This window comes from Bombina bombina, chromosome 6 (genome assembly GCF_027579735.1).
Source record: "Bombina bombina isolate aBomBom1 chromosome 6, aBomBom1.pri, whole genome shotgun sequence".
In the NCBI taxonomy this organism is placed as follows: domain Eukaryota; kingdom Metazoa; phylum Chordata; class Amphibia; order Anura; family Bombinatoridae; genus Bombina; species Bombina bombina.
In genome coordinates this window covers 812,690,741-812,718,297 of record NC_069504.1, presented here as the reverse complement: position 1 = coordinate 812,718,297, position 27,557 = coordinate 812,690,741, and the positions used below count along the sequence as shown (strand labels likewise).

The 27,557-nt window shown below is 40.9% G+C and overlaps 1 protein-coding gene across 1 annotated transcript in view; it reads right to left on the bottom strand.

Moving 5' to 3' along the window:
* The window catches only part of CC2D1A (coiled-coil and C2 domain containing 1A), a 259,462-nt gene that overhangs the window by 76,326 nt on the left and 155,579 nt on the right, over positions 1-27,557 (bottom strand). The window contains exons 20-23 of the mRNA XM_053718166.1: positions 13,055-13,113; positions 6,770-6,815; positions 6,553-6,658; positions 6,355-6,445 (exon numbers count right to left, since the gene is read on the bottom strand). Of these exons, the coding sequence (XP_053574141.1) occupies positions 6,355-6,445; positions 6,553-6,658; positions 6,770-6,815; positions 13,055-13,113 (302 nt within the window). The remainder of the gene's footprint in view (positions 1-6,354; positions 6,446-6,552; positions 6,659-6,769; positions 6,816-13,054; positions 13,114-27,557) is intronic.

The following is a 27,557-nucleotide window of genomic DNA, read 5'->3' as shown; positions in this document are numbered from 1 at the left end:
ATTGCTTCAGCATACAGAGCTGAAGAGGTTGCATGTGAAAACGAGCAAAGGGGATCGCGTCCAATGCAGCAGTCATAAGACCTAGAATTTCCATGCATAAGGCTACCGAAGGGAATGATTGTGACTGAAGGTTTCGACAAGCTGCAATCAACTTTAGACGTCTCTTGTCTGTTAAAGACAGAGTCATGGACACTGAATCCATCTGGAAACCCAGAAAAGTTACCCTTGTCTGAGGAATCAAAGAACTTTTTGGTAAATTGATCCTCCAACCATGATCTTGAAGAAACAACACAAGTCGAGTCGTATGAGATTCTGCTAAATGTAAAGACTGAGCAAGTACCAAGATATCGTCCAAATAAGGAAATACCACAATACCCTGTTCTCTGATTACAGACAGCAGGGCACCGAGAACCTTTGTAAAAATTCTTGGAGCTGTAGCTAGGCCAAACGGCAGAGCCACAAATTGGTAATGCTTGTCCAGAAACGAGAATCTCAGGAATTGATAATGATCTGGATGAATCGGAATATGCAGATATGCATCCTGTAAATCTATTGTGGACATATAATTCCCTTGCTGAACAAAAGGTAAGATAGTCCTTACAGTTACCATCTTGAACGTTGGTATCCTTACATAACGATTCAATATTTTTAGATCCAGAACTGGTCTGAAAGAATTCTCCTTCTTTGGTACAATGAAGAGATTTGAATAAAACCCCATCCCCTGTTCCGGAACTGGAACTGGCATAATTACTCCAGTCAACTCTAGATCTGAAACACATTTCAGAAATGCTTGAGCTTTTACTGGATTTACTGGGACACGGGAAAGAAAAAATCTCTTTGCAGGAGGTCTCAACTTGAAACCAATTCTGTACCCTTCTGAAACAATGCTCTGAATCCAAAGATTGAACAGAATTGATCCAAATTTCCTTGAAAAAACGTAACCTGCCCCCTACCAGCTGAGCTGGAATGAGGGCCGCACCTTCATGTGGACTTAGAAGCAGGCTTTGCCTTTCTAGCTGGCTTGGATTTATTCCAGACTGGAGATGGTCTCCAAACTGAAACTGCTCCTGAGGATGAAGGATCAGGCTTTTGTTCTTTGTTGAAACGAAAGGAACGAAAACGATTATTAGCCCTGTTTTTACCTTTAGATTTTTTATCCTGTGGTAAAAAAGTTCCTTTCCCACCAGTAACAGTTGAAATAATGGAATCCAACTGAGAACCAAATAATTTGTTACCCTGGAAAGAAATGGAAAGTAAAGTTGATTTAGAAGCCATATCAGCATTCCAAGTTTTAAGCCATAAAGCTCTTCTAGCTAAAATAGCTAGAGACATAAACCTGACATCAACTCTGATAATATCAAAAATGGCATCACAGATAAAATTATTAGCATGCTGAAGAAGAATAATAATATCATGAGAATCACGATGTGTTACTTGTTGCGCTAAAGTTTCCAACCAAAAAGTTGAAGCTGCGGCAACATCAGCCAAAGATATAGCAGGTCTAAGAAGATTACCTGAACACAGATAAGCTTTTCTTAGAAAGGATTCAATTTTCCTATCTAGAGGATCCTTAAACGAAGTACCATCTGACGTAGGAATAGTAGTACGTTTAGCAAGGGTAGAAATAGCCCCATCAACTTTAGGGATCTTGTCCCAAAATTCTAATCTGTCAGACGGCACAGGATATAATTGCTTAAAACGTTCAGAAGGAGTAAATGAATTACCCAAATTATCCCATTCTTTGGAAATTACTGCAGAAATAGCATTAGGAACAGGAAAAACTTCTGGAATAACCACAGGAGCTTTAAATACCTTATCTAAACGTTTAGAATTAGTATCAAGAGGACCAGAATCCTCTATTTCTAAAGCAATTAGTACTTCTTTAAGTAAAGAACGAATAAATTCCATTTTAAATAAATATGAAGATTTATCAGCATCAACCTCTGAGACAGAATCCTCTGAACCAGAGGAATCATCAGAATCAGAATGATGATGTTCATTTAAAAATTCATCTGTAGGGAGAGAAGTTTTAAAAGATTTTTTACGTTTACTAGAAGGAGAAATAACAGACATAGCCTTCTTTATGGATTCAGAAACAAAATCTCTTATATTATCAGGAACATTCTGCACCTTAGATGTTGAAGGAACTGCAACAGGCAATGGTACTTTACTAAAGGAAATATTATCTGCTTTAACAAGTTTGTCATGACAATCAATACAAACAACAGCTGGAGGAATAGCTACCAAAAGTTTACAGCAGATACACTTAGCTTTGGTAGATTCAGCACTTGACAGCGATTTTCCTGTAGTATCTTCTGACTCAGATGCAACGTGAGACATCTTGCAATATTTAAGAGAAAAAACAACATATATATATAAAGCAAAATTGATCAAATTCCTTAAATGACAGTTTCAGGAATGGGAAAAAATGCCAAAGAACAAGCTTCTAGCAACCAGAAGCAATAAAAAATGAGACTTAAATAATGTGGAGACAAAAGCGACGCCCATATATTTTCGCGCCAAATAAGACGCCCACATTATTTGGCGCCTAAATGCTTTTTGGCGCCAAAAATGACGCCATATCCGGAACGCCGACATTTTTGGCGCAAAATAACGTCAAAAAATGACGCAACTTCCGGCGACACGTATGACGCCGGAAACGGAAATAGAATTTTTGCGCCAAAAAAGTCCGCGCCAAGAATGACGCAATAAAATGAAGCATTTTCAGCCCCCGCGAGCCTAACAGCCCACAGGGAAAAAGTCAAATTTTAAGGTAAGAAAAATGTTAAATTAAAATGCATTATCCCAAATATGAAACTGACTGTCTGAAAATAAGGAAAGTTGAACATTCTGAGTCAAGGCAAATAAATGTTTGAATACATATATTTAGAACTTTATAAACAAAGTGCCCAACCATAGCTTGGAGTGTCACAGAAAATAAGACTTACTTACCCCAGGACACTCATCTACATATAGCAGATAGCCAAACCAGTACTGAAACGAGAATCAGCAGAGGTAATGGTATATATAAGAGTATATCGTCGATCTGAAAAGGGAGGTAAGAGATGAATCTCTACGACCGATAACAGAGAACCTATGAAATAGACCCCGTAGAAGGAGATCACTGCATTCAAATAGGTAATACTCTCCTCACATCCCTCTGACATTCACTGCACGCTGAGAGGAAAACCGGGCTCCAACTTGCTGCGGAGCGCATATCAACGTAGAATCTAGCACAAACTTACTTCACCACCTCCATCGGAGGCAAAGTTTGTAAAACTGAATTGTGGGTGTGGTGAGGGGTGTATTTATAGGCATTTTGAGGTTTGGGAAACTTTGCCCCTCCTGGTAGGAATGTATATCCCATACGTCACTAGCTCATGGACTCTTGCTAATTACATGAAAGAAAGCAAGCCTCCTTGAAAAAAGGTCTTTCTTCTGTATCCCTCTAATTTCCTATGCATAGGGTCCTTAAAAGATGTGCAAAAATGTAGTGGAAATGGCACCGTCCACTTTAGGGACAGTATTCCACACCTTCAAATAGCTATCTGGTACAGGAAACATTTTCTTTCAACTTGGAGAGAGACAGGGACCCAAGGTTTTTCCTATTCCTTGGTTATAATAATATCTGCCACCAATGAAGCTACTGGTAATACTTCAGGGGTCTTTAGCTTAGGTTTAAACACCATATCCAATTTGTGTATCTGTTTTTCCTCTGAGGGTTTAGACTCAGGTGGTTAATCCCTCTGTTAAACAAATATCTTAGGTGTTTAATTTTATATCTAAATGAATGTCCTCAGAGGCATGTATTGACTCTCCAGAGGAGTTAGAGGATGAAAGTTCTCCTTCAGAACTAGCTGAGGAATTGTCCACGTAAAAGCTGTATATGGCTGACCACTGCAGCTCCCATAGAACAATTCTTAACCTTCCTCTTCCTTTTACCTGCAATCGGCAAAGCACTTATGGCAGAAGAAACCACAGGCTGTAATTGGGCTGTGAAGTCCTGAGGAAAAACACTAACCCCTGACAGTTTCAGGGACGGGGTTGCATGGGACAACATGTGTTGGGATAGTAGCCACTGTCTGGGGTTGTAGTACTAGCATATCAGAGCAAATTGATATCTGCGAGTCCGCAGAAGATCCAGGATTAGCCTGAGCTGGCAGGGATATATCAGATGTCTAGATACGGGGCCCCCTGAATGAGACTGTAGGACAGAAGGCATGAGCTACACAATTGCGCAGGAGGACAAACTGTGTTTAACCTGCATACATGTATTATCCTCAAATAAAGCAAATACCCTCCTTACTAAGTTCTGAAGGGGAGTCCTCCATAATAATCAGAGAACAGAAAACAAAATTTAGCAGCCAGTATAATAATGAAGGCAATAAATAAAATACTATGCACAGAGATTTTAAATCCCCAATGTGGCCCCCCAAGTATAATGCTTTATTTGAGATGCCTTATCACCTCCTTGAGAAGTGCTATTCTCTTATGCTGCGGCTAGGGCTGAAGACTGCGGTGCACACAGGGAATGCTATGAGAGTGAGGCAGGGGCAGGGTGACGCAAAAAAACAGGCTTGCAGCATAAGCACGGCCTCCCTCAGCCACCTGCTACGCCCACCACTCGCGGAGACATGTCTATAAATGGCACCTAGTGCGAGTCAATCAATCTGAGGAGGTAATACAATCTTACCCCCTCTTGCAAGAGCGCTACACGTTCGCTTCCTTTAGTAACCCCACCGGAGTATTGCTCATTAGCGGTGTGCACTGGGTCTGAATGGCCCAGTCAGAGGACCCGGTGGCACTTCTAAAGTGTTACAGACCACCCGCATATAAAATATTGCTGAGGACCTCCTCTTGAGGTCTCACAGTCAGCCATATCCCAAGTCTCAATAACTTAGATATATTACAGAATCTGGTCATGTATTAAAACCTAGTTACACCAAATCATATATGTGAGGGTCTGTTCTGTTACCCAGTTTGCTCTGTAACAATGTCCGATGCCCACTATATTCAGACAAGAAGTCATTAGAGGGGGAGGAAAGGAGAGACAGGACTTACCCAGTTGACAGTAGAGTCATCTTCATCCAAACTGGGTCGTGAAACATAAAAGGAAAATCAGTGTAACCAACACTGTTTGCCAAAAAGCTCAGACATGCAGGAAGGAGGCATGGGAACTTCCCTGCAACATCCAGAAGCTAGTACACACCAAAACTCTACCACAGGAATACATGGCTCTTTACAACTCCCCTGTCCGCTCTTGCAGGAAACAATCCATTGTGGACAATAAAATTAGAATTTTCAACAGAGCACCTCTCTCTGCCTACCTCCATGAAAACAGACAAAGAACTACTGAGAGGGTAGGGGAAGTGGGAGGGATAGTTAATGCTTTGTTTGGGGTGTTGTTGCCTCCTCCTAGTGGCCAGGTGAAGTATTTCCCATATGTTATGAATGGATTTTGTGGACTCTCACTGCCATTAGAAAGAAATAAGGGTTGAGGTTTGCATTTCTTGAATATTTATTTAGCCATAGAGCTTAGGCCAAACAGAAGACCTATTTCAAACAAATGTAAAACATCCATAGATGCAATACAAATTAAAAGATTACTGGATTAAATAAGTCTAAAAGCTTGTTAAAAGACACCAACCCAAAAAATGGCCAACCCTCCATTTGAGAAACACCTATACACTCCAAGTTTTTTTTTTAACATAAATTTCTCAAGTTAAAATGTCCAAAAAGAAAAAGTGGATTACAGACTTATAGTGATTATTTTTTGTTTTCAGACCATAAATGACATGGGGGGGGGGTAGCTAAAGAGACGTCTTTGAAGAAGTGAAAAACCCATATATATTAGTAAGTTACTACTGTAAACTCATCAGCTTTGAACCCAATAAAGTCAGGAATAGTATATATGCAATTGTCAGCTCTATAATCTACAGTAAACATAAGGTTCATGACAATAAAATTTCATTACAAAGTAACTGCAAAGGATTGGACATCAAACCATTCTTCTAGTGGTGGCTAGGTGCTTTTTAGATGTATCATATTATGATTTATATGCTGCAATGATGAATGTGTAATAAAGATTTAACTAAAAATATAGAAAACTGAAAAGGTAAAGAGATATTCTAGCAACTAGCAAATGGAATATAAAAACAGGGCAATGGAAAAAAAGACAGGATTTAAAGGAATATCAAAGAGTAAATAGTGTAATAGAGTAAAACCCTGAGAAAACATAGAAAAAGAAAAGATGGTGATGAGAAAGGTTAGTAGGAAACGTGAAATGGAAATAGTTTATGTTGTGTAAAAGTGAATAAAGTAGGCATGAAAAAGGAAGGGTTGGAATCTAGTCACCTCCACTATCTCCCGGACCTCGCAGTTTGTCTCCAGTGATTCCAGTTTGAGATGTGCAGTTCCCAGGACACGGTCTCCCTTAAAGAGACGCCTAGTGGTACATCAAAATATTACAAATAAATAATTTCCAAGGTATGACTCACAATGCTACACAAAGACTATTGGCCTTTTTGACACACACAATCACCCATTTCTCACCCTTTCATGATGACTTCAAATTTGACCCCCTTGGCCTGGATTGCCCTCTTTAAACCACGATGATTTCGATTTATTTGCAAAGTAAACTTCTCTTTGTACACTGGAGGTAAAAGCGGAGTCAGAAGACAGGAAAAGTTAACAAAATATTTTATTACAGTGTCTAAAACACATAATTCAACAGCACTCAACATAGACAGCATACACTACAAACCTGGAGAATTTGTGCCCTTAATCACATTTGTTTTGTCTTTCTGAGCCTCCTCCTGAAAAAAACAAAAAAAACAAAAAAAAAAAACATTTACCATTTCTTGAATATTTATTTAGCCATAGAGCTTATGCCAAAACAGAAGCCCTATTTCAAACAAATGTAAAACATCCATAGATGCAATACAAATTAAAAGATTACTGGATTAAATAAATCTAAAAGCTTGTTAAAAGACACCAACCCAAAAAATGGCCAACCCTCCATTTGAGAAACACCTATATACTCCAAGCTCTGAGCCGTCGTTAGCACCTGACTGAGACAATTTGTGACGGCTCAGAGCCATCGTTAGCACTCAAGGGGTTAATATAAGGAGAGTCCACGGCTTCATTCCTTACTGTTGGGAAACTTATACCCAAGTTCTAGAGGACACTGAATGATAAAGGGAGGCGGACCCTAATCTGAGGGCACCACAGCCTGCAAAATCTTTCTCCTGAAGGCTGCTTCAGATGAAGCAAAAACATCAAACTTGTAAAATTTAGAAAAAGTATGTATGTAAGGAGGACCAGGTAGACGCCTTACAAATCTGATCCATAGAGGCCTCGTTCTTAAAGGCCCAAAAGGAAGCCACTGCTCTAGTAGAATGAGCTGTAATTCTCTGAGGAGGTTTATGTCCCGCTGTCTCATAAGCTAAGCAGATGACACTCCTTAACCAAAAAGATAAGTAAGTCGCAGAGTCCTTCTGACCCTTACGCTTCCCCGAATAGGCAACAAACAAGGAAGAAGTTTATCTAAAATCCTTAGTAGCCTGAAGATAGAACTTCAAAGTGTGAACCACGTCCAAATTATGAAGCAAACGTTCCTTCGAAGAAGGAGGGTTACGACACAAGGAAGGAACCACAATGTCTTGATTGATGTTGCGGTTTGACACAACATTAGGAAGAAAACCTAACTTAGTACGTAGGACAGCCTTATCAGAATGAAACACCAGATAAGGAGGCTCACTTTGCAAAGCGTCAATCTCAGAAACTCTGCACGCCAAAGCAATAGCCAGTAGAAAAAGAACCTACCAGGGCAAAAACTTAATGTCTATTTCATGCATAGGCTCAAATGGAGCCCGTTGCAAAACCTTAAGAACAAGATTCAGACTTCAAGGAGGAGTCTTAGATCTGAACACCGGTCTGATCCTAATCAGAGCCTTAACAAATGACTGTACACCTGGAAGTTCTGAGAGCCTCTTGTGTAGTAGAACAGACAGGGCCGAAATCTGTCCCCTCAGGGAACTGGCAGAAAGACCCTTCTCCAGTCCATCCTGGAGAAACAATAGGATCCTTAACTGTGTGCCGAAGGTTATGTGAATGGGAGAGATAGAGCGCACCGCTTAACACTTTGTTTGTTTTATAATAGAATACCTAGATAAAGAGGAGAGAGAAAACATAAATTATGCTTAAATGATAATTTCCTTTTCTTCTGATGGAAAGAGTCCACAGCTGCATTCATTACTTTTGGGAAATAAGAACCTGGCCACCAGGAGGAGGCAAAGACAACCCAGCCAAAGGCTTAAATACTCCTCCCACTCACCTTATCCCCCAGTCATTCTGCCGAGGAACAAGGAACAGTAGAAGGAATATCAGGTGAAAGGTGCCAGAAGAACAAAAAGGACGCCCCACATAAAATGATGGGTGGGGAGCTGTGGACTCTTTCCATCAGAAGAAAAGGAAATGACTAGGTAAGCATAATTTATATTTTTCTTCTTAAATGGAAAGAGTCCACAGCTGCATTTATTACTTTTGGGAAAACAATACCCAAGCTATAGAGGACACTGAATGTCAAGACGGGAGGGTACAATAGGCAGCCCCTTACTGAGGGCACCAGCCTGAACCTCTACCCAATAAAAAATCCTGCTGCGTCCGAATCCGAGAAAAAAAATTTCAAAGGAAAAGCCCCAGTGACACTGACACGCAGCCAGTCCAGAGCCAAATTAGAGACCGCAAACAAACTCGACTGAGCCAACAGCCCACCAAGAGACACCGTCGCCCAACAGATGGTCCCCCACCACTCACCCCTCACAAATGAAGGGTAAACCAGCCGAAAACCCCAAAAGGAACAAGGTCAAGGAGGATCGAGGAACCGAAAAGTCCATCAATGCAAAAAACAGCACCTCCAAGAGTGGGCCCAGATCAGAGACCCAAATGAACCCAAACAGGGAAGGAGGAGGCCATGCCTATACCAGGCGAAACCCGGGATAAAACCGGGCACTTCAACTGAAAAAACATCTCTCCAACATCCTACAAGCATGGAACGCAACTAAAGAGGCAAAGTCCTCTCAGCGCGTGCCCAAAGAATACCCAAGTATTCGACCATGAAAGAGCGTGTAATAGACCCATGCAAAATCCCAAGTTTGAGAACACAGAGGGAGCTAAAACATGAATGGTCTTGTAACGTGCAGCTAATCCCCCTTAAGGGACTCAAGGCACTGCTCATCATATCAACCTTGAAAGGGAGAAGGCTGAGTAGACATCGCCGGAGATCGGACCAGCAACCCTCGGTTTGCTACAGTGCAGAGTAGTCACAGTGCATTAGTACGCTGAGCTAGCTGTCCAGCTAGCCGCAAGGAAGAAGAAGCAGTCTTCAAAAAACAGACCGCACAAAACAGCCCCCGACAGAGGGCACGAAGCCACCAGACCTAATCAAAGGTCTCTAAAAAGGGGAACACAAAGCCTCCATCGAGGCCCCCAGAGAAGGAGAATTACCCTCAGAACCCGAAGGAAGAGGAAACCGTCTCCTGTCAAAGGAGCAAGGAAAAACCCATTTCGTAGCAGACTGAGCTATCAGAATAGATACAGCAAGCTCACACATCCCAAAGGATACTGTGACCCATTGACCGCTCAGGCATCCAGACCTGAAGACCCAGCTGGGCCACCAATACAAGGGAACAAAGATCCCGAAACTGGTACAGGAACGACCGTAAAGATGGCAAAGCCATTCTCTCAGAGTATACAACTCTGAAAACAGACAAGGCCATAGACCCAAGGATTTCTCAAAACAAGGCCCCACAGTCTGACATGGAACCAGCAAGATTCCAGGTGGAACCAAGTCCACCTTCCACTTCCTGACCAGGAGAAGCTCCTAGTAAGGACTCTGTCTCCCCAGAAGCAAATATCCCTTAAAAAAAGGGAAGAGGCCAGAAGGGCAACAACTGTCCTTCAGGCACAAAGCCACCAGCTAAACAGAAAGAAAAAATCCCCCACAAATGTCCTAGAAAGGACCCCCACACAAGTAGTTCCCCCAACATAGGCACAGCCAACCTATTTGCCTGCAGAGAAGAGAATCCACGGGTACCCTGGCAAACTAACAGGGGAATGCAACCCTAAGGCGCACCAGAAGACCGGAATCCAGCGCCAGCAGCTGGGTAGGAACCCACCATATTTGAGGCGCAAGCTACCCAGTGAATCCCAGATGACATGGGTTACTCTGTGGCAAGGAGTAATAAATACTCTGATAGACCGGGCCAACCCTGATCCGGTCAGGTAGATGGAGCAAGGACATAGCCCCAGTTCCCACCTCCGTGGAATATCCCGACCAACCCTGAGATCCAAACAAACCAAAACTGGGACAGGAACGAAGCCCCCGAAAGAGGAAGACTCAGGAAGAAAAAACAGGTCCGGGTACCTAATAGTTCAGGCAACTATACCCTGGAACTAAACACCCCGACTGGCCAAAAAGCCAGACATAAGTGATGGAGCATATCCAGAAAATCCGGACAGCGCAGAGAACTCGAAAGCTCCGACCAAATGAAGCAACCACCCCTAGATAAAGTCCAACTCTCCAAGGAGCAAAAGCTAGAAGTCAAATAAGAGACTTCACAGGCCACAGGACAACAGAGGGGATACCTCGAAGTTCCCAAAACCCTACTAGCAGGGCTAGTCTCCCCATCACCTTCACACAGGGAGCGGACACAGGTGAGAGAAAAGGTGTTAAACCTTCCCAGCTCCGGAAGAAAACAAGCTAAACACATCCCCACCAGGATCAAACCAACGTCCGGAACACAGATACCCAAAAGGAGATCTAACCCACCCGGGACAATGGAAAAAGACCCAAGGTCTCATAACTCACACAGACCTTACCTGGTGAGGCGCACCCTTTAAAAGGTGCCAAAAGCTCCAATAAGTTTCAAAATACTAAACCTTCTGCAAGCTGAACACCTATCCAAGCTGTTAGATCAAGCCCCATAGGACCATCCAGGAGCCTAAAAACTGAAGGCCAAACCACTCAAGCAGTGGCAAAGGTGCACAATGCCCGCCAGCCCCCCATCCCCACATGGAGGAGGAACTCCAGGTTCTGATGAAATCATATGTCAGATAAAGTGATGCAGCGGAACACTCCCCTGCCTGGTCATCCATGACTGAAGGCTATAAGGACTGCAACAATCCTTTCCCACCTCGTGAACCCACAGGTCCTCTCGAATGCTTAGCTGAACATAAAAAACAATGATAACTTGAGCACTCAGTGCTACTACCGATCCAGCAGACACTGTGCCATGTGTCTGAACAGCCACAAAACCAAACGAATCCAACAGGACCAGCCTGTACTCAGGGTCAGCTGCATAAATTCTCCCACATAGGGGAAAAAGGAAAACAGACATTATTAAACATAGGACTAACATGTCCAAACAACTTCTGGGAGTATAAATCCCAGATGGTTCCTGAAGGAAGCAAACACAAATAAAAGACATCCCATCGAATACAAAATAAAGTATAAGGCAACCCTAAGGTTAACGCCCAAAAGACACAGGCCTGCCCGCAGGAACAGCAGAACGGAGCCCTGTCTTACAAAAAACTGGGAAAGATTTCAAACAAACGACAAACAGGAGATAACCCCACATGTCTAAAGAAGTGCACCATTCCCATTATCAGACAGAAAGTCCCCATATCTGCTAACAATAGGGTCATTCAAGAACTGAAAAAGATGTCTAAGCAACATGCTAAGGCGCCCAATCCTGTAACGAAAGGCACAATACTCCGGAACAGCTACACCCGCGGGGAACTGTAGAGGCCCAGCCCAAGCTGGAAGAAAATCCAGAAAATCTCCTACGCCCCACGGTCATGAATGCGGAAATGGGGAACGGAGCGAAACCAAAGTTGAACAGTCCAAAAAAGCATGCCCAACCAAAAGGCTGCGTCACTTCCAAAGGCATCAAAGTTCCAACCACAAGCCCATAAACATCACACATAAGCAGGTAGAATCACATAACAAACATGATTATAAACCCCCCTGTTCAATAACCCCCCTCAGGAGAAATTAACCCTCGATTCCAAGCTACTAACAGAGACTCACTGAGACCCTTATGTCATATAGTTAGACCCGCAAAGGTGTGGTAGCCTCTCGGGAAAACATTCACATTACAGTACATTGACGATAAAGTAAAATGAAACGATCTTACCGGAATCTAGGCCATGGAACAGGAACACAGCTTTTCAAGTGTGAAGAATAGTGGCATCACCTCCGCCATGGACTTGAGAGAAGAAAGCAGGCAGCGGAGCGAAGTTAGACAACGCCGATTGCTTGAGGAGCTGTTAATATGAGTCGGGATGGTTTTGCAGAGAGACTCTCCCTGCATCTCCAGACTTTCATCCAAGCCCTCACTGAGAGACTGACAGGACTACTTAAAACTCCTGTCCCATGCCGAAGAGTACTACCCTCCATAAGAGACGAAAACAAAAATGAAAAATTCTGACACGTCTCTGCCAACCTCCTGGGATGAAAGGCAAAGAATGACTGGGGGATGAGGGGAGTGGGAGGAGTATTTAAGCCTTTGGCTGGGTTGTCTTTGCCTCCTCCTGGTGGCCAGGTTCTTATTTCACGAAAGTAATGAATGCAGCTGTGGACTCTTTCCTTTTAAGAAGAAAAATGGGATTCCTTTTATCTAAATTTCTTACTTCAGGAAATGCCTTTGTCAACTATTGAGGCACCAATGGTAGGACCCTTAAAATTCAGACAGAAAACTGGAACCTGGATAAGGTCATGGTGAATGGGAAGACAATAGAAGCCTCCACCCAAAAGGGAGAAGAAAAAAAAAACAAAAAAACTGTGGACCCACAAATAAATATGATGGAATAAGTGTGGCCTGTGGCGACTGCACTGGATATTAGTGAGGACAATATGAATAAGGAAGTTGAAGAAAATATGTAGCATAAGTCATCTGTTCTGGACCACCTCTGTGTTAGAGGAAAGTTAAAACAAATTAAAAAAATACATAAATGGAGAAAACCACTTTCTGGACTATTATTTTCAACTCACCAGACTGGGATAGGCAAATTCAAAACGCACATAGGTGTCCATATCACTGGGTGATGTTCCTACATTAAAAAAAAAAAAAAAAGAAACAGAAAGAAATGTTAAAAATGTGAAATATGTAAAGGAAGTAGAATAGAGAACACTTACATGTACATGAAAAAAGATGTTATTTAAAAGCATACAAACATATCTTTAGTAACAAGAAAACATAATTTATGTAAGAACTTACCTGATAAATTCATTTCTTTCATATTAACAAGAGTCCATGAGCTAGTGACGTATGGGATATACATTCCTACCAGGAGGGGCAAAGTTTCCCAAACCTTAAAATGCCTATAAATACACCCCTCACCACACCCACAAATCAGTTTAACGAATAGCCAAGAAGTGGGGTGATAAGAAAAAGTGCGAAGCATATAAAATAAGGAATTGGAATAATTGTGCTTTATACAAAAAAATCATAACCACCACAAAAAAGGGTGGGCCTCATGGACTCTTGTTAATATGAAAGAAATGAATTTATCAGGTAAGTTCTTACATAAATTATGTTTTCTTTCATGTAATTAACAAGAGTCCATGAGCTAGTGACGTATGGGATAATGACTACCCAAGATGTGGATCTTTCCACACAAGAGTCACTAGAGAGGGAGGGATAAAATAAAGACAGCCAATTCCTGCTGAAAATAATCCACACCCAAAATAAAGTTAACAAAAAACATAAGCAGAAGATTCAAACTGAAACCGCTGCCTGAAGAACTTTTCTACCAAAAACTGCTTCAGAAGAAGAAAATACATCAAAATGGTAGAATTTAGTAAAAGTATGCAAAGAAGACCAAGTTGCTGCTTTGCAGATCTGGTCAACCGAAGCTTCATTCCTAAACGCCCAGGAAGTAGATACTGACCTAGTAGAATGAGCTGTAATTCTTTGAGGCGGAGTTTTACCCGACTCAACATAGGCAAGATGAATTAAAGATTTCAACCAAGATGCCAAAGAAATGGCAGAAGCTTTCTGGCCTTTCCTAGAACCGGAAAAGATAACAAATAGACTAGAAGTCTTACGGAAAGATTTCGTAGCTTCAACATAATATTTCAAAGCTCTAACAACATCCAAAGAATGCAATGATTTCTCCTTAGAATTCTTAGGATTAGGACATAATGAAGGAACCACAATTTCTCTACTAATGTTGTTGGAATTCACAACTTTAGGTAAAAATTCAAAAGAAGTTCGCAACACCGCCTTATCCTGATGAAAAATCAGAAAAGGAGACTCACACGAAAGAGCAGATAATTCAGAAACTCTTCTAGCAGAAGAGATGGCCAAAAGGAACAAAACTTTCCAAGAAAGTAATTTAATGTCCAATGAATGCATAGGTTCAAACGGAGGAGCTTGAAGAGCTCCCAGAACCAAATTCAAACTCCAAGGAGGAGAAATTGACTTAATGACAGGTTTTATACGAACCAAAGCTTGTACAAAACAATGAATATCAGGAAGAATAGCAATCTTTCTGTGAAAAAGAACAGAAAGAGCAGAGATTTGTCCTTTCAAAGAACTTGCGGACAAACCCTTATCCAAACCATCCTGAAGAAATTGTAAAATTCTCGGTATTCTAAAAGAATGCCAAGAAAAATGATGAGAAAGACACCATGAAATATAAGTCTTCCAGACTCTATAATATATCTCTCGAGATACAGATTTACGAGCCTGTAACATAGTATTAATCACGGAGTCAGAGAAACCTCTATGACCAAGAATCAAGCGTTCAATCTCCATACCTTTAAATTTAAGGATTTCAGATCCGGATGGAAAAAAGGACCTTGTGACAGAAGGTCTGGTCTTAACGGAAGAGTCCATGGCTGGCAAGATGCCATCCGGACAAGATCCGCATACCAAAACCTGTGAGGCCATGCCGGAGCTATTAGCAGAACAAACGAGCATTCCCTCAGAATCTTGGAGATTACTCTTGGAAGAAGAACTAGAGGCGGAAAGATATAGGCAGGATGATACTTCCAAGGAAGTGATAATGCATCCACTGCCTCCGCCTGAGGATCCCGGGATCTGGACAGATACCTGGGAAGTTTCTTGTTTAGATGAGAGGCCATCAGATCTATCTCTGGGAGCCCCCACAATTGAACAATCTGAAGAAATACCTCTGGGTGAAGAGACCATTCGCCCGGATGCAACGTTTGGCGACTGAGATAATCCGCTTCCCAATTGTCTACACCTGGGATATGAACCGCAGAGATTAGACAGGAGCTGGATTCCGCCCAAACCAAAATTCGAGATACTTCTTTCATAGCCAGAGGACTGTGAGTCCCTCCTTGATGATTGATGTATGCCACAGTTGTGACATTGTCTGTCTGAAAACAAATGAACGATTCTCTCTTCAGAAGAGGCCAAAACTGAAGAGCTCTGAAAATTGCACGGAGTTCCAAAATATTGATCGGTAATCTCACCTCCTGAGATTCCCAAACTCCTTGTGCCGTCAGAGATCCCCACACAGCTCCCCAACCTGTGAGACTTGCATCTGTTGAAATTACAGTCCAGGTCGGAAGAACAAAAGAAGCCCCCTGAATTAAACGATGGTGATTTGTCCACCACGTTAGAGAGTGTCGAACAATCGGTTTTAAAGATATTAATTGAGATATCTTCGTGTAATCCCTGCACCATTGGTTCAGCATACAGAGCTGAAGAGGTCGCATGTGAAAACGAGCAAAGGGGATCGCGTCCGATGCAGCAGTCATAAGACCTAGAATTTCCATGCATAAGGCTACCGAAGGGAATGATTGTGACTGAAGGTTTCGACAAGCTGTAATCAATTTTAGACGTCTCTTGTCTGTTAAAGACAGAGTCATGGACACTGAATCTATCTGGAAACCCAGAAAGGTTACCCTTGTTTGAGGAATCAAAGAACTTTTTGGTAAATTGATCCTCCAACCATGATCTTGAAGAAACAACACAAGTCGATTCGTATGAGACTCTGCTAAATGTAAAGACGGAGCAAGTACCAAGATATCGTCCAAATAAGGAAATACCACAATACCCTGTTCTCTGATTACAGACAGAAGGGCACCGAGAATCTTTGTGAAAATTCTTGGAGCTGTAGCAAGGCCAAACGGTAGAGCCACAAATTGGTAATGCTTGTCTAGAAAAGAGAATCTCAGGAACTGATAATGATCTGGATGAATCGGAATATGCAGATATGCATCCTGTAAATCTATTGTGGACATATAATTCCCTTGCTGAACAAAAGGCAATATAGTCCTTACAGTTACCATCTTGAACGTTGGTATCCTTACATAACGATTCAATAATTTTAGATCCAGAACTGGTCTGAAGGAATTCTCCTTCTTTGGTACAATGAAGAGATTTGAATAAAACCCCATCCCCTGTTCCGGAACTGGAACTGGCATAATTACTCCAGCCAACTCTAGATCTGAAACACAATTCAGAAATGCTTGAGCTTTCACTGGATTTACTGGGACATGGGAAAGAAAAAATCTCTTTGCAGGAGGTCTCATCTTGAAACCAATTCTGTACCCTTCTGAAACAATGTTCTGAATCCAAAGATTGTGAACAGATTTGATCCAAATTTCTTTGAAAAAACGTAACCTGCCCCCTACCAGCTGAACTGGAATGAGGGCCGTACCTTCATGTGAACTTAGAAGCAGGCTTTGCCTTTCTAGCAGGCTTGGATTTATTCCAGACTGGAGATGGTTTCCAAACTGAAACTGCTCCTGAGGACGAAGGATCAGGCTTTTGTTCTTTGTTGAAACGAAAGGAACGAAAACGATTGTTAGCCCTGTTTTTACCTTTAGATTTTTTATCCTGTGGTAAAAAAGTTCCTTTCCCACCAGTAACAGTTGAAATAATAGAATCCAACTGAGAACCAAATAATTTGTTTCCCTGGAAAGAAATGGAAAGTAGAGTTGATTTAGAAGCCATATCAGCATTCCAAGTCTTAAGCCATAAAGCTCTTCTGGCTAAGATAGCCAGAGACATAAATCTAACATCAACTCTAATAATATCAAAAATGGCATCACAGATGAAATTATTAGCATGCTGGAGAAGAATAATAATATCATGAGAATCACGATTTGTTACTTGTTGCGCTAGAGTTTCCAACCAAAAAGTTGAAGCTGCAGCAACATCAGCCAATGATATAGCAGGTCTAAGAAGATTACCTGAACATAGATAAGCTTTTCTTAGAAAAGATTCAATTTTTCTATCTAAAGGATCCTTAAACGAGGTACCATCTGACGTAGGAATGGTAGTACGTTTAGCAAGGGTAGAAATAGCCCCATCAACTTTAGGGATTTTGTCCCAAAATTCTAACCTGTCAGGCGGAACAGGATATAATTGCTTAAAACGTTTAGAAGGAGTAAATGAATTACCCAATTTATCCCATTCCTTAGCAATTACTGCAGAAATAGCATTAGGAACAGGAAAGACTTCTGGAATAACCGCAGGAGCTTTAAAAACCTTATCCAAACGTATAGAATTAGTATCAAGAGGACTAGAATCCTCTATTTCTAAAGCAATTAGTACTTCTTTAAGTAAAGAGCGAATAAATTCCATCTTAAATAAATATGAAGATTTATCAGCATCAATCTCTGAGACAGAATCCTCTGAACTAGAAGAGTCCAAAGAATCAGAATGATGGTGTTCATTTAAAAATTCATCTGTAGAGAGAGAAGATTTAAAAGACTTTTTACGTTTACTAGAAGGAGAAATAACAGACAAAGCCTTCTTATGGATTCAGAAACAAAATCTCTTATGTTATCAGGAACATTCTGCACCTTAGATGTTGAGGGAACTGCAACAGGCAATGGTACATCACTAAAGGAAATATTATCTGCTTTAACAAGTTTGTCATGACAATTAATACAAACAACAGCTGGAGAAATAGCTACCAAAAGTTTACAGCAGATACACTTAGCTTTGGTAGATCCAGCAGGCAGTGGTTTTCCTGTAGTATCTTCTGGCTCAGATGCAACGTGAGACATCTTGCAATATGTAAGAGAAAAAACAACATATAAAGCAAAATAAATCAAATTCCTTATAAGACAGTTTCAGGAATGGGAAAAAAATGCCAAACATCAAGCTTCTAGCAACCAGAAGCAAATGAAAATGAGACTGAAATAATGTGGAGACAAAAGCGACGCCCATATTTTTTAGCGCCAAATAAGACGCCCACATTATTTGGCGCCTAAATGCTTTTGGCGCCAAAAATGACGCCACATCCGGAACGCCGACATTTTTGGCGCAAAATAACGTCAAAAAATGACGCAACTTCCGGCGACACGTATGACGCCGGAAACGAAAATGAATTTTTGCGCCAAAAAAATCCGCGCCAAAAATGACGCAATAAAATGAAGCATTTTCAGCCCCCGCGAGCCTAACAGCCCACAGGGAAAAAAGTCAAATTTTTGAGGTAAGACAAAATATGATAATTTAAAGCATAATCCCAAATATGAAACTGACTGTCTGGAAATAAGGAAAGTTGAACATTCTGAGTCAAGGCAAATAAATGTTTGAATACATATATTTAGAACTTTATAAATAAAGTGCCCAACCATAGCTTAGAGTGTCACAGAAAATAAGACTTACTTACCCCAGGACACTCATCTACATGTTTGTAGAAAGCCAAACCAGTACTGAAACGAGAATCAGTAGAGGAAATGGTAAATATAAGAGTATATCGTCGATCTGAAAAGGGAGGTAAGAGATGAATCTCTACGACCGATAACAGAGAACCTTATGAAATAGACCCCGTAGAAGGAGATCACTGCATTCAATAGGCAATACTCTCCTCACATCCCTCTGACATTCACTGCACGCTGAGAGGAAAACCGGGCTCCAACTTGCTGCGGAGCGCATATCAACGTAGAATCTAGCACAAACTTACTTCACCACCTCCCTTGGAGGCAAAGTTTGTAAAACTGATTTGTGGGTGTGGTGAGGGGTGTATTTATAGGCATTTTAAGGTTTGGGAAACTTTGCCCCTCCTGGTAGGAATGTATATCCCATACGTCACTAGCTCATGGACTCTTGTTAATTACATGAAAGAAATATTCATAATCCTTATGAATTAATCTTTGAAAGCTTTGCCGAACTGATCATTTCATTTGAGCATTATTAAATAATAGAAAATAGGTACATAATATTCATCATATTGGTAAGCTGTTTAATTTAGTTCTTAATGTTCCATGTTATTTAAACTGTGCTTCTTTTTCCAGCAGTGATAGTGAATCCTAGGGTTTGGGAAACGCTAGGATTTTCCAGTGTTACAAATAAAGGGGACTTTCAGTCAAAGTATAAAATACTGCATACTGAAAGTTCCTTTATTTGTCTGAAGCTTCGCCGCAATGAGCTTCTCAGCCCACGACAAAACGTGATTTTGCTGTGAGGTGGCATTTCCACCTCTTAGCCAATAGCTGTGCAGGCCAGCTAGCATTATGCCTGATAGCTAGCACACTATTTCGCTAAAATCACCTCAGTGATAAAATAGCATTTTGCCGTTGGCTGCCTGAGGCGCTCAGCGCGGCAAACGCTGCAGACAAATAAAAACTCTTAGCATGAATTATTTTATACTTCATGACTGAAAGTCCACTTTTATTTGCTGCATTGGTAAATCTTAGCGTTTCACAAAAGCTATGATTTACTATCACTTTAATGATCATCTTACTTGTGAGTTCTAACTATGATTAAGAGAGCAAATGACTAGAGAGGAATGGTGTGGGGGGGATCACTAATTCACAGAAAAATATTAAACTTTGAGTTTAATTGCCCTTCACTCAAAAGAAAAATATATTTGGTGACAAATAGTCTATATATTTTTTTTGTAATGACTAGACAGAATAAACAATAATGACCCGATCATACCCTCCTAGTACAACTCACAAGCTTATATAAAAAAAAAGAGGCTGCTTCTGGGTGGTAAATCGCCATAGAACAAGCCACTGAGCTGTTGTTCGTTCCTGGTAGAGCGCTTCTCTCTTTGTATGCAAATTATTATGACCCTGGGGAAGTCTCCCTATGGGTGATGGGGGAAACCAGACGTGGACTCCTTGCCCAGTGTGCTTAGAGGAATGTGGCTGCACCTCACTGACGAGGCCCATAGGAGGCCGAAACGATCGTCTGGGGTTGTCATGTTCCTTGTTCAGAGGAGAATTGCCTGGTATTTCGGGGCTGGACTGACCTTACTTGGCGGGATCAGACTGATATACTTCAGGAAAGTTTTCTTCTGTGAAAAGCACACTGGTCTAAAAGAGGCTGCTTCCGGGTGGTAAATCGCCATAGAACAAGCCACTGAGCTGTTGTTCGTTCCTGGTAGAGCGCTTCTCTCTTTGTATGCAAATTATTATGACCCTGGGGAAGTCTCCCTATGGGTGATGGGGGAAACCAGACGTGGACTCCTTGCCCAGTGTGCTTAGAGGAATGTGGCTGCACCTCACTGACGAGGCCCATAGGAGGCCGAAACGATCGTCTGGGGTTGTCATGTTCCTTGTTCAGAGGAGAATTGCCTGGTATTTCGGGGCTGGACTGACCTTACTTGGCGGGATCAGACTGATATACTTCAGGAAAGTTTTCTTCTGTGAAAAGCACACTGGTCTAAAAGAGGCTGCTTCCGGGTGGTAAATCGCCATAGAACAAGCCACTGAGCTGTTGTTCGTTCCTGGTAGAGCGCTTCTCTCTTTGTATGCAAATTATTATGACCCTGGGGAAGTCTCCCTATGGGTGATGGGGGAAACCAGACGTGGACTCCTTGCCCAGTGTGCTTAGAGGAATGTGGCTGCACCTCACTGACGAGGCCCATAGGAGGCCGAAACGATCGTCTGGGGTTGTCATGTTCCTTGTTCAGAGGAGAATTGCCTGGTATTTCGGGGCTGGACTGACCTTACTTGGCGGGATCAGACTGATATACTTCAGGAAAGTTTTCTTCTGTGAAAAGCACACTGGTCTAAAAGAGGCTGCTTCCGGGTGGTAAATCGCCATAGAACAAGCCACTGAGCTGTTGTTCGTTCCTGGTAGAGCGCTTCTCTCTTTGTATGCAAATTATTATGACCCTGGGGAAGTCTCCCTATGGGTGATGGGGGAAACCAGACGTGGACTCCTTGCCCAGTGTGCTTAGAGGAATGTGGCTGCACCTCACTGACGAGGCCCATAGGAGGCCGAAACGATCGTCTGGGGTTGTCATGTTCCTTGTTCAGAGGAGAATTGCCTGGTATTTCGGGGCTGGACTGACCTTACTTGGCGGGATCAGACTGATATACTTCAGGAAAGTTTTCTTCTGCGAAAAGCACACTGGTCTAAAAGAGGCTGCTTCCGGGTGGTAAATCGCCATAGAACAAGCCACTGAGCTGTTGTTCATTCCTGGTAGAGCGCTTCTCTCTTTGTATGCAAATTATTATGACCCTGGGGAAGTCTCCCTATGGGTGATGGGGGAAACCAGACGTGGACTCCTTGCCCAGTGTGCTTAGAGGAATGTGGCTGCACCTCACTGACGAGGCCCATAGGAGGCCGAAACGATCGTCTGGGGTTGTCATGTTCCTTGTTCAGAGGAGAATTGCCTGGTATTTCGGGGCTGGACTGACCTTACTTGGCGGGATCAGACTGATATACTTCAGGAAAGTTTTCTTCTGTGAAAAGCACACTGGTCTAAAAGAGGCTGCTTCCGGGTGGTAAATCGCCATAGAACAAGCCACTGAGCTGTTGTTCGTTCCTGGTAGAGCGCTTCTCTCTTTGTATGCAAATTATTATGACCCTGGGGAAGTCTCCCTATGGGTGATGGGGGAAACCAGACGTGGACTCCTTGCCCAGTGTGCTTAGAGGAATGTGGCTGCACCTCACTGACGAGGCCCATAGGAGGCCGAAACGATCGTCTGGGGTTGTCATGTTCCTTGTTCAGAGGAGAATTGCCTGGTATTTCGGGGCTGGACTGACCTTACTTGGCGGGATCAGACTGATATACTTCAGGAAAGTTTTCTTCTGTGAAAAGCACACTGGTCTAAAAGAGGCTGCTTCCGGGTGGTAAATCGCCATAGAACAAGCCACTGAGCTGTTGTTCGTTCCTGGTAGAGCGCTTCTCTCTTTGTATGCAAATTATTATGACCCTGGGGAAGTCTCCCTATGGGTGATGGGGGAAACCAGACGTGGACTCCTTGCCCAGTGTGCTTAGAGGAATGTGGCTGCACCTCACTGACGAGGCCCATAGGAGGCCGAAACGATCGTCTGGGGTTGTCATGTTCCTTGTTCAGAGGAGAATTGCCTGGTATTTCGGGGCTGGACTGACCTTACTTGGCGGGATCAGACTGATATACTTCAGGAAAGTTTTCTTCTGTGAAAAGCACACTGGTCTAAAAGAGGCTGCTTCCGGGTGGTAAATCGCCATAGAACAAGCCACTGAGCTGTTGTTCGTTCCTGGTAGAGCGCTTCTCTCTTTGTATGCAAATTATTATGACCCTGGGGAAGTCTCCCTATGGGTGATGGGGGAAACCAGACGTGGACTCCTTGCCCAGTGTGCTTAGAGGAATGTGGCTGCACCTCACTGACGAGGCCCATAGGAGGCCGAAACGATCGTCTGGGGTTGTCATGTTCCTTGTTCAGAGGAGAATTGCCTGGTATTTCGGGGCTGGACTGACCTTATTTGGCGGGATCAGACTGATATACTTCAGGAAAGTTTTCTTCTGTGAAAAGCACACTGGTCTAAAAGAGGCTGCTTCCGGGTGGTAAATCGCCATAGAACAAGCCACTGAGCTGTTGTTCGTTCCTGGTAGAGCGCTTCTCTCTTTGTATACAACTCACAAGCTGCCTGCTGCATAACTTTGAGGAAATGCTACTGGCAGCTCACGCCTGTGGTACAATCATGAAAGAAAGGAAAAAGTATTTAACCTCTTAACGACCAGTGACGTACCCTTTATGTTGCTGGTCTTTCTATATGTTATTGTTTTAGTTAAATAAAACTATTTAAATTGTTATTATTAAAGGTAAAGATTATTTCTTCTTCCAATAATGTACAGCTGGAAAGTTGATCAAATATGAATGATTTACCTATTAAACTAGAGAAAGCTCACCTCCCAATAATCTCATAATTATCTATGTAGTTCTAATGGTATATAACTAAATCAGTTATTCTCGAATATAACTGAAAAATAATTTGAAAAGTTATTATTATAAAAATTTAAACATTTAAAGTGAGGGTAAACGATGCTAAACTAGTAAGTGACAAATGAAAGCAGATTATAAATAAACATTATTCACATTTTCTTTATCTTGTACCTTCTATTAATTACAATATAGCTCTGTAGTATGTTCTAAGCACCGTTCGCCCTCCGGCCCCACTCGATAGTAATTTTTTTTTTTTTACAGCTTTTCATTGACATCCAATCAAATTGCGTGTCAATTGGCAGCCTAAATGCTATGTAAAAGTACATAGCGCGATACACACATGCGCAAAATTTTCAATATGCGATAGAATTGTTCAATAATATTCTTACATCCATATGCGCGGTGGTGTGACTTTCACACATGCGTGAAAGCGGTCTGGAGCAACACAAAGTGACGTCCAAGTAAACACCGAATAGTAGTTACTAAGATTCAGGTTTACTTGGAATATAGCCAGAAAGATTGTAACTACTAAGAGGGAGGCATTTCTATTTATATTTTAAACTTACTAACATAAATTCTTTGGTAATGCAGTGTTATCAAGCTCAAAAGAACAATGCTGTCACGGCATTCAATGAAGTAAACATTGAATCTCTTTATTCAGAGTTTACTCTTTTGATATATGTAAGAGTTTTGAGCATACGTGGAAAATGGTGTTATCGTGAGTGCGCACTGAGTGAAAATCTCTTACGAAGCCTATCTATCAATTAGGTTAACTCCAATCTATAATGACATGCAGGGCAGTACAACTCACTCTGCACGTCACATCACTGAAGTATGACACTTTACAGAAGACGGAGGAATATTTGAGTGATTGGAGTAGCTGTGCTAGTCCAGAGATTTAGATATCAAAATAACAAGAGTATCATATTGAGCAATGATACATTTATTTTATTTTTTTAAATATGCTTTTATTGAGGTTTTGCAATAAAGTAAATGTACAATACATACCATGAAACATAAATGGCATAATTCCAGATTAACAATAAACAATGTTATAAGTAAGAGAAAGGATGGATGGTATAATATGGATTTCTGAAACCTCTATTTTATAATAATTATAGCAATTTGTAAACGACTGTTTGGCTGGCCGCTTATGGGCCTTTTGTTTACGAAAAGATGAGCAATATATGATAGTCACACGTGACCCTGATGGGGTCCAATGATATCTGTGAGATTATATCAGCGGGTAAACACTGCTTATAATAAACTAGTGTAGCTAAGATTGGCATCATAAACAATAAAGACTAAACCAATATAAGCCCTAAATATCTAGGGTTGGTGATTATATGGTAATTGTGTAATTAACCTTATACAATTCGGCAGTAGAAGATAGTTTATAAGGAAATAGTTACTGTATAGGAACTTCTAAGGAATATTTTCAAGTGTGTATAATCTGAAATGTAGTTAATGCATGCTATAGTATAAACTGTTGTCTGAGAGTCGATGTTTGGTTCCTGGATCAATGGTGCAACATACTTTTGGACCTTAATATAGGAGGAGGAGGTTATTTATATATCGCTTCCATTATATTACAAGTGAATATGATAAATGTTTGCTTATAGATCTGTTAAGAGTATTACATAAGGAGAAGCATTGTCTGGGAGCTAAGGAAGAACAGTTTATTTTTATAGCTGAAAGTAGAGGGCAATAAAATGTCGGTGTGTCATAGTGATAATGTAACTTAGCATTCGTACTGTGTTGTGCTTATGGTCTCCGATAAGCTTTCCTGAACCTATATGTATTTTTAGTTAGAGCTTGAGTCTGCTTGAAAGCTGGAAAGTAGTAATAGGTCTTAGCCCTAATCCTCAAAGATGAAAGTGAATGTCTAATGATTATTATATGCGTCTTGCTGTCTCGGCCGCTGACGGTGCAACAAACATTTTATTGATTAGGATCAAGGTAAAATAAAAAATTGCTTATTCCTAGTGGGGGAACATTTATGCCTATATTCTATTGAATAAGGAGCAGGACCATAGCGGATGCCGAAGACTAAATTGAGGATGTCACTAAGTTACAATAAATCGGATGAGAAATATATTCCTTGAACATAATCGTCCCTCCTATGAATTATTTTGGAAAGTGACAGTGAGCCCATCAACAGCGTACTGGGTATTAAATACATATACACATCAGTGTTCCCTCTAAGGCCAGTTTTGTGTGCAGCCCAGCAGTAAAACAGTTAATTAGGTAACCACACCCTGCAATTAGCAAATACTGCACAATGCAGATTGCAAGCTATGGTTCTCTTATTAACTGGTTCACTGCTGGACCACATACAAAACTGACCTTAGAGGGAATACTGATAAACATATACATATATATATATATATATATATATATATATATATATATACACACACACACACATATACATACCAACATATATACAGAGCATATATTCTGCTATTGTAACTAATATGTGAAATATAGATAGTAGGCATAAAGCTTATGAAATGTAAAATAAATGGTTCCTCATTTATTTTTAACTAACTGTACATTAAATAGACACTTAGAATGTCACTCAGCTGATCTACAAGCTCATGTAGTATTTTCAAATATTAGAACCTTTTCTATATGGTATGGTATGGTCATTTCTAATAGTACAACAATAAAAAAGTGAACTGGTTCACTGCTGGACCACATACAAAACTGACCTTAGAGGGAATACTGATAAACATATACATATATATATATATATATATATATATATATATATATATACACACACACACACATATACATACCAACATATATACAGAGCATATATTCTGCTATTGTAACTAATATGTGAAATATAGATAGTAGGCATAAAGCTTATGAAATGTAAAATAAATGGTTCCTCATTTATTTTTAACTAACTGTACATTAAATAGACACTTAGAATGTCACTCAGCTGATCTACAAGCTCATGTAGTATTTTCAAATATTAGAACCTTTTCTATATGGTATGGTATGGTCATTTCTAATAGTACAACAATAAAAAAGTGAAAATAAATAGTGAGCTCCTAGTTGGCATAAGTCATACAATCCTGAATGCTTAACTAAATGTCAGTATTAAAAGAGGTCAGGATATTTATTGTTGACTAGTAATGTTATAATGGTTCTATGCTTAGGTTCTAGATGTCTTTAATAACTTAGGTATGTCTATTAATTAGTTTAAAGGGACACTGAACCTAATTTTTTTATTTCCTGATTCAGATAGAGAATGCCATTTTAAGCAACTTTCTAATTTGCTCTTATTATCAATTTTTCTTCGTTCTCTTGTTATCTTTATTTGAAAAGCAAGAATGTAAGTTTAGAAGCCGGCCCATCACAGCCTGGGTTGTCCTAGCTGATTGGACAGCACCAAAAAAACATAATTTATGTAAGAACTTACCTGATAAATTCATTTCTTTCATATTAGCAAGAGTCCATGAGCTAGTGACGTATGGGATATACATTCCTACCAGGAGGGGCAAAGTTTCCCAAACCTTAAAATGCCTATAAATACACCCCTCACCACACCCACAATTCAGTTTAACGAATAGCCAAGAAGTGGGGTGATAAGAAAAAAGTGCGAAAGCATATAAAATAAAGGAATTGGAATAATTGTGCTTTATACAAAAAAATCATAACCACCACAAAAAAGGGCGGGCCTCATGGACTCTTGCTAATATGAAAGAAATGAATTTATCAGGTAAGTTCTTACATAAATTATGTTTTCTTTCATGTAATTAGCAAGAGTCCATGAGCTAGTGACATATGGGATAATGACTACCCAAGATGTGGATCTTTCCACGCAAGAGTCACTAGAGAGGGAGGGATAAAATAAAGACAGCCAATTCCTGCTGAAAATAATCCACACCCAAAATAAAGTTTAATGAAAAACATAAACAGAAGATTCAAACTGAAACCGCTGCCTGAAGTACTTTTCTACCAAAAACTGCTTCAGAAGAAGAAAATACATCAAAATGGTAGAATTTAGTAAAAGTATGCAAAGAGGACCAAGTTGCTGCTTTGCAAATCTGATCAACCGAAGCTTCATTCCTAAACGCCCAGGAAGTAGAAACTGACCTAGTAGAACGAGCTGTAATCCTTTGAGGCGGAGTTTTACCCGACTCGACATAGGCATGATGAATTAAAGATTTCAACCAAGATGCCAAAGAAATGGCAGAAGCATTCTGGCCTTTTCTAGAACCGGAAAAGATAACAAATAGACTAGAAGTCTTTCGGAAAGACTTAGTAGCTTCAACATAATATTTCAAAGCTCTAACAACATCCAAAGAATGCAACGATTTCTCCTTAGAATTCTTAGGATTAGGGCATAATGAGGGAACCACAATTTCTCTACTAATGTTG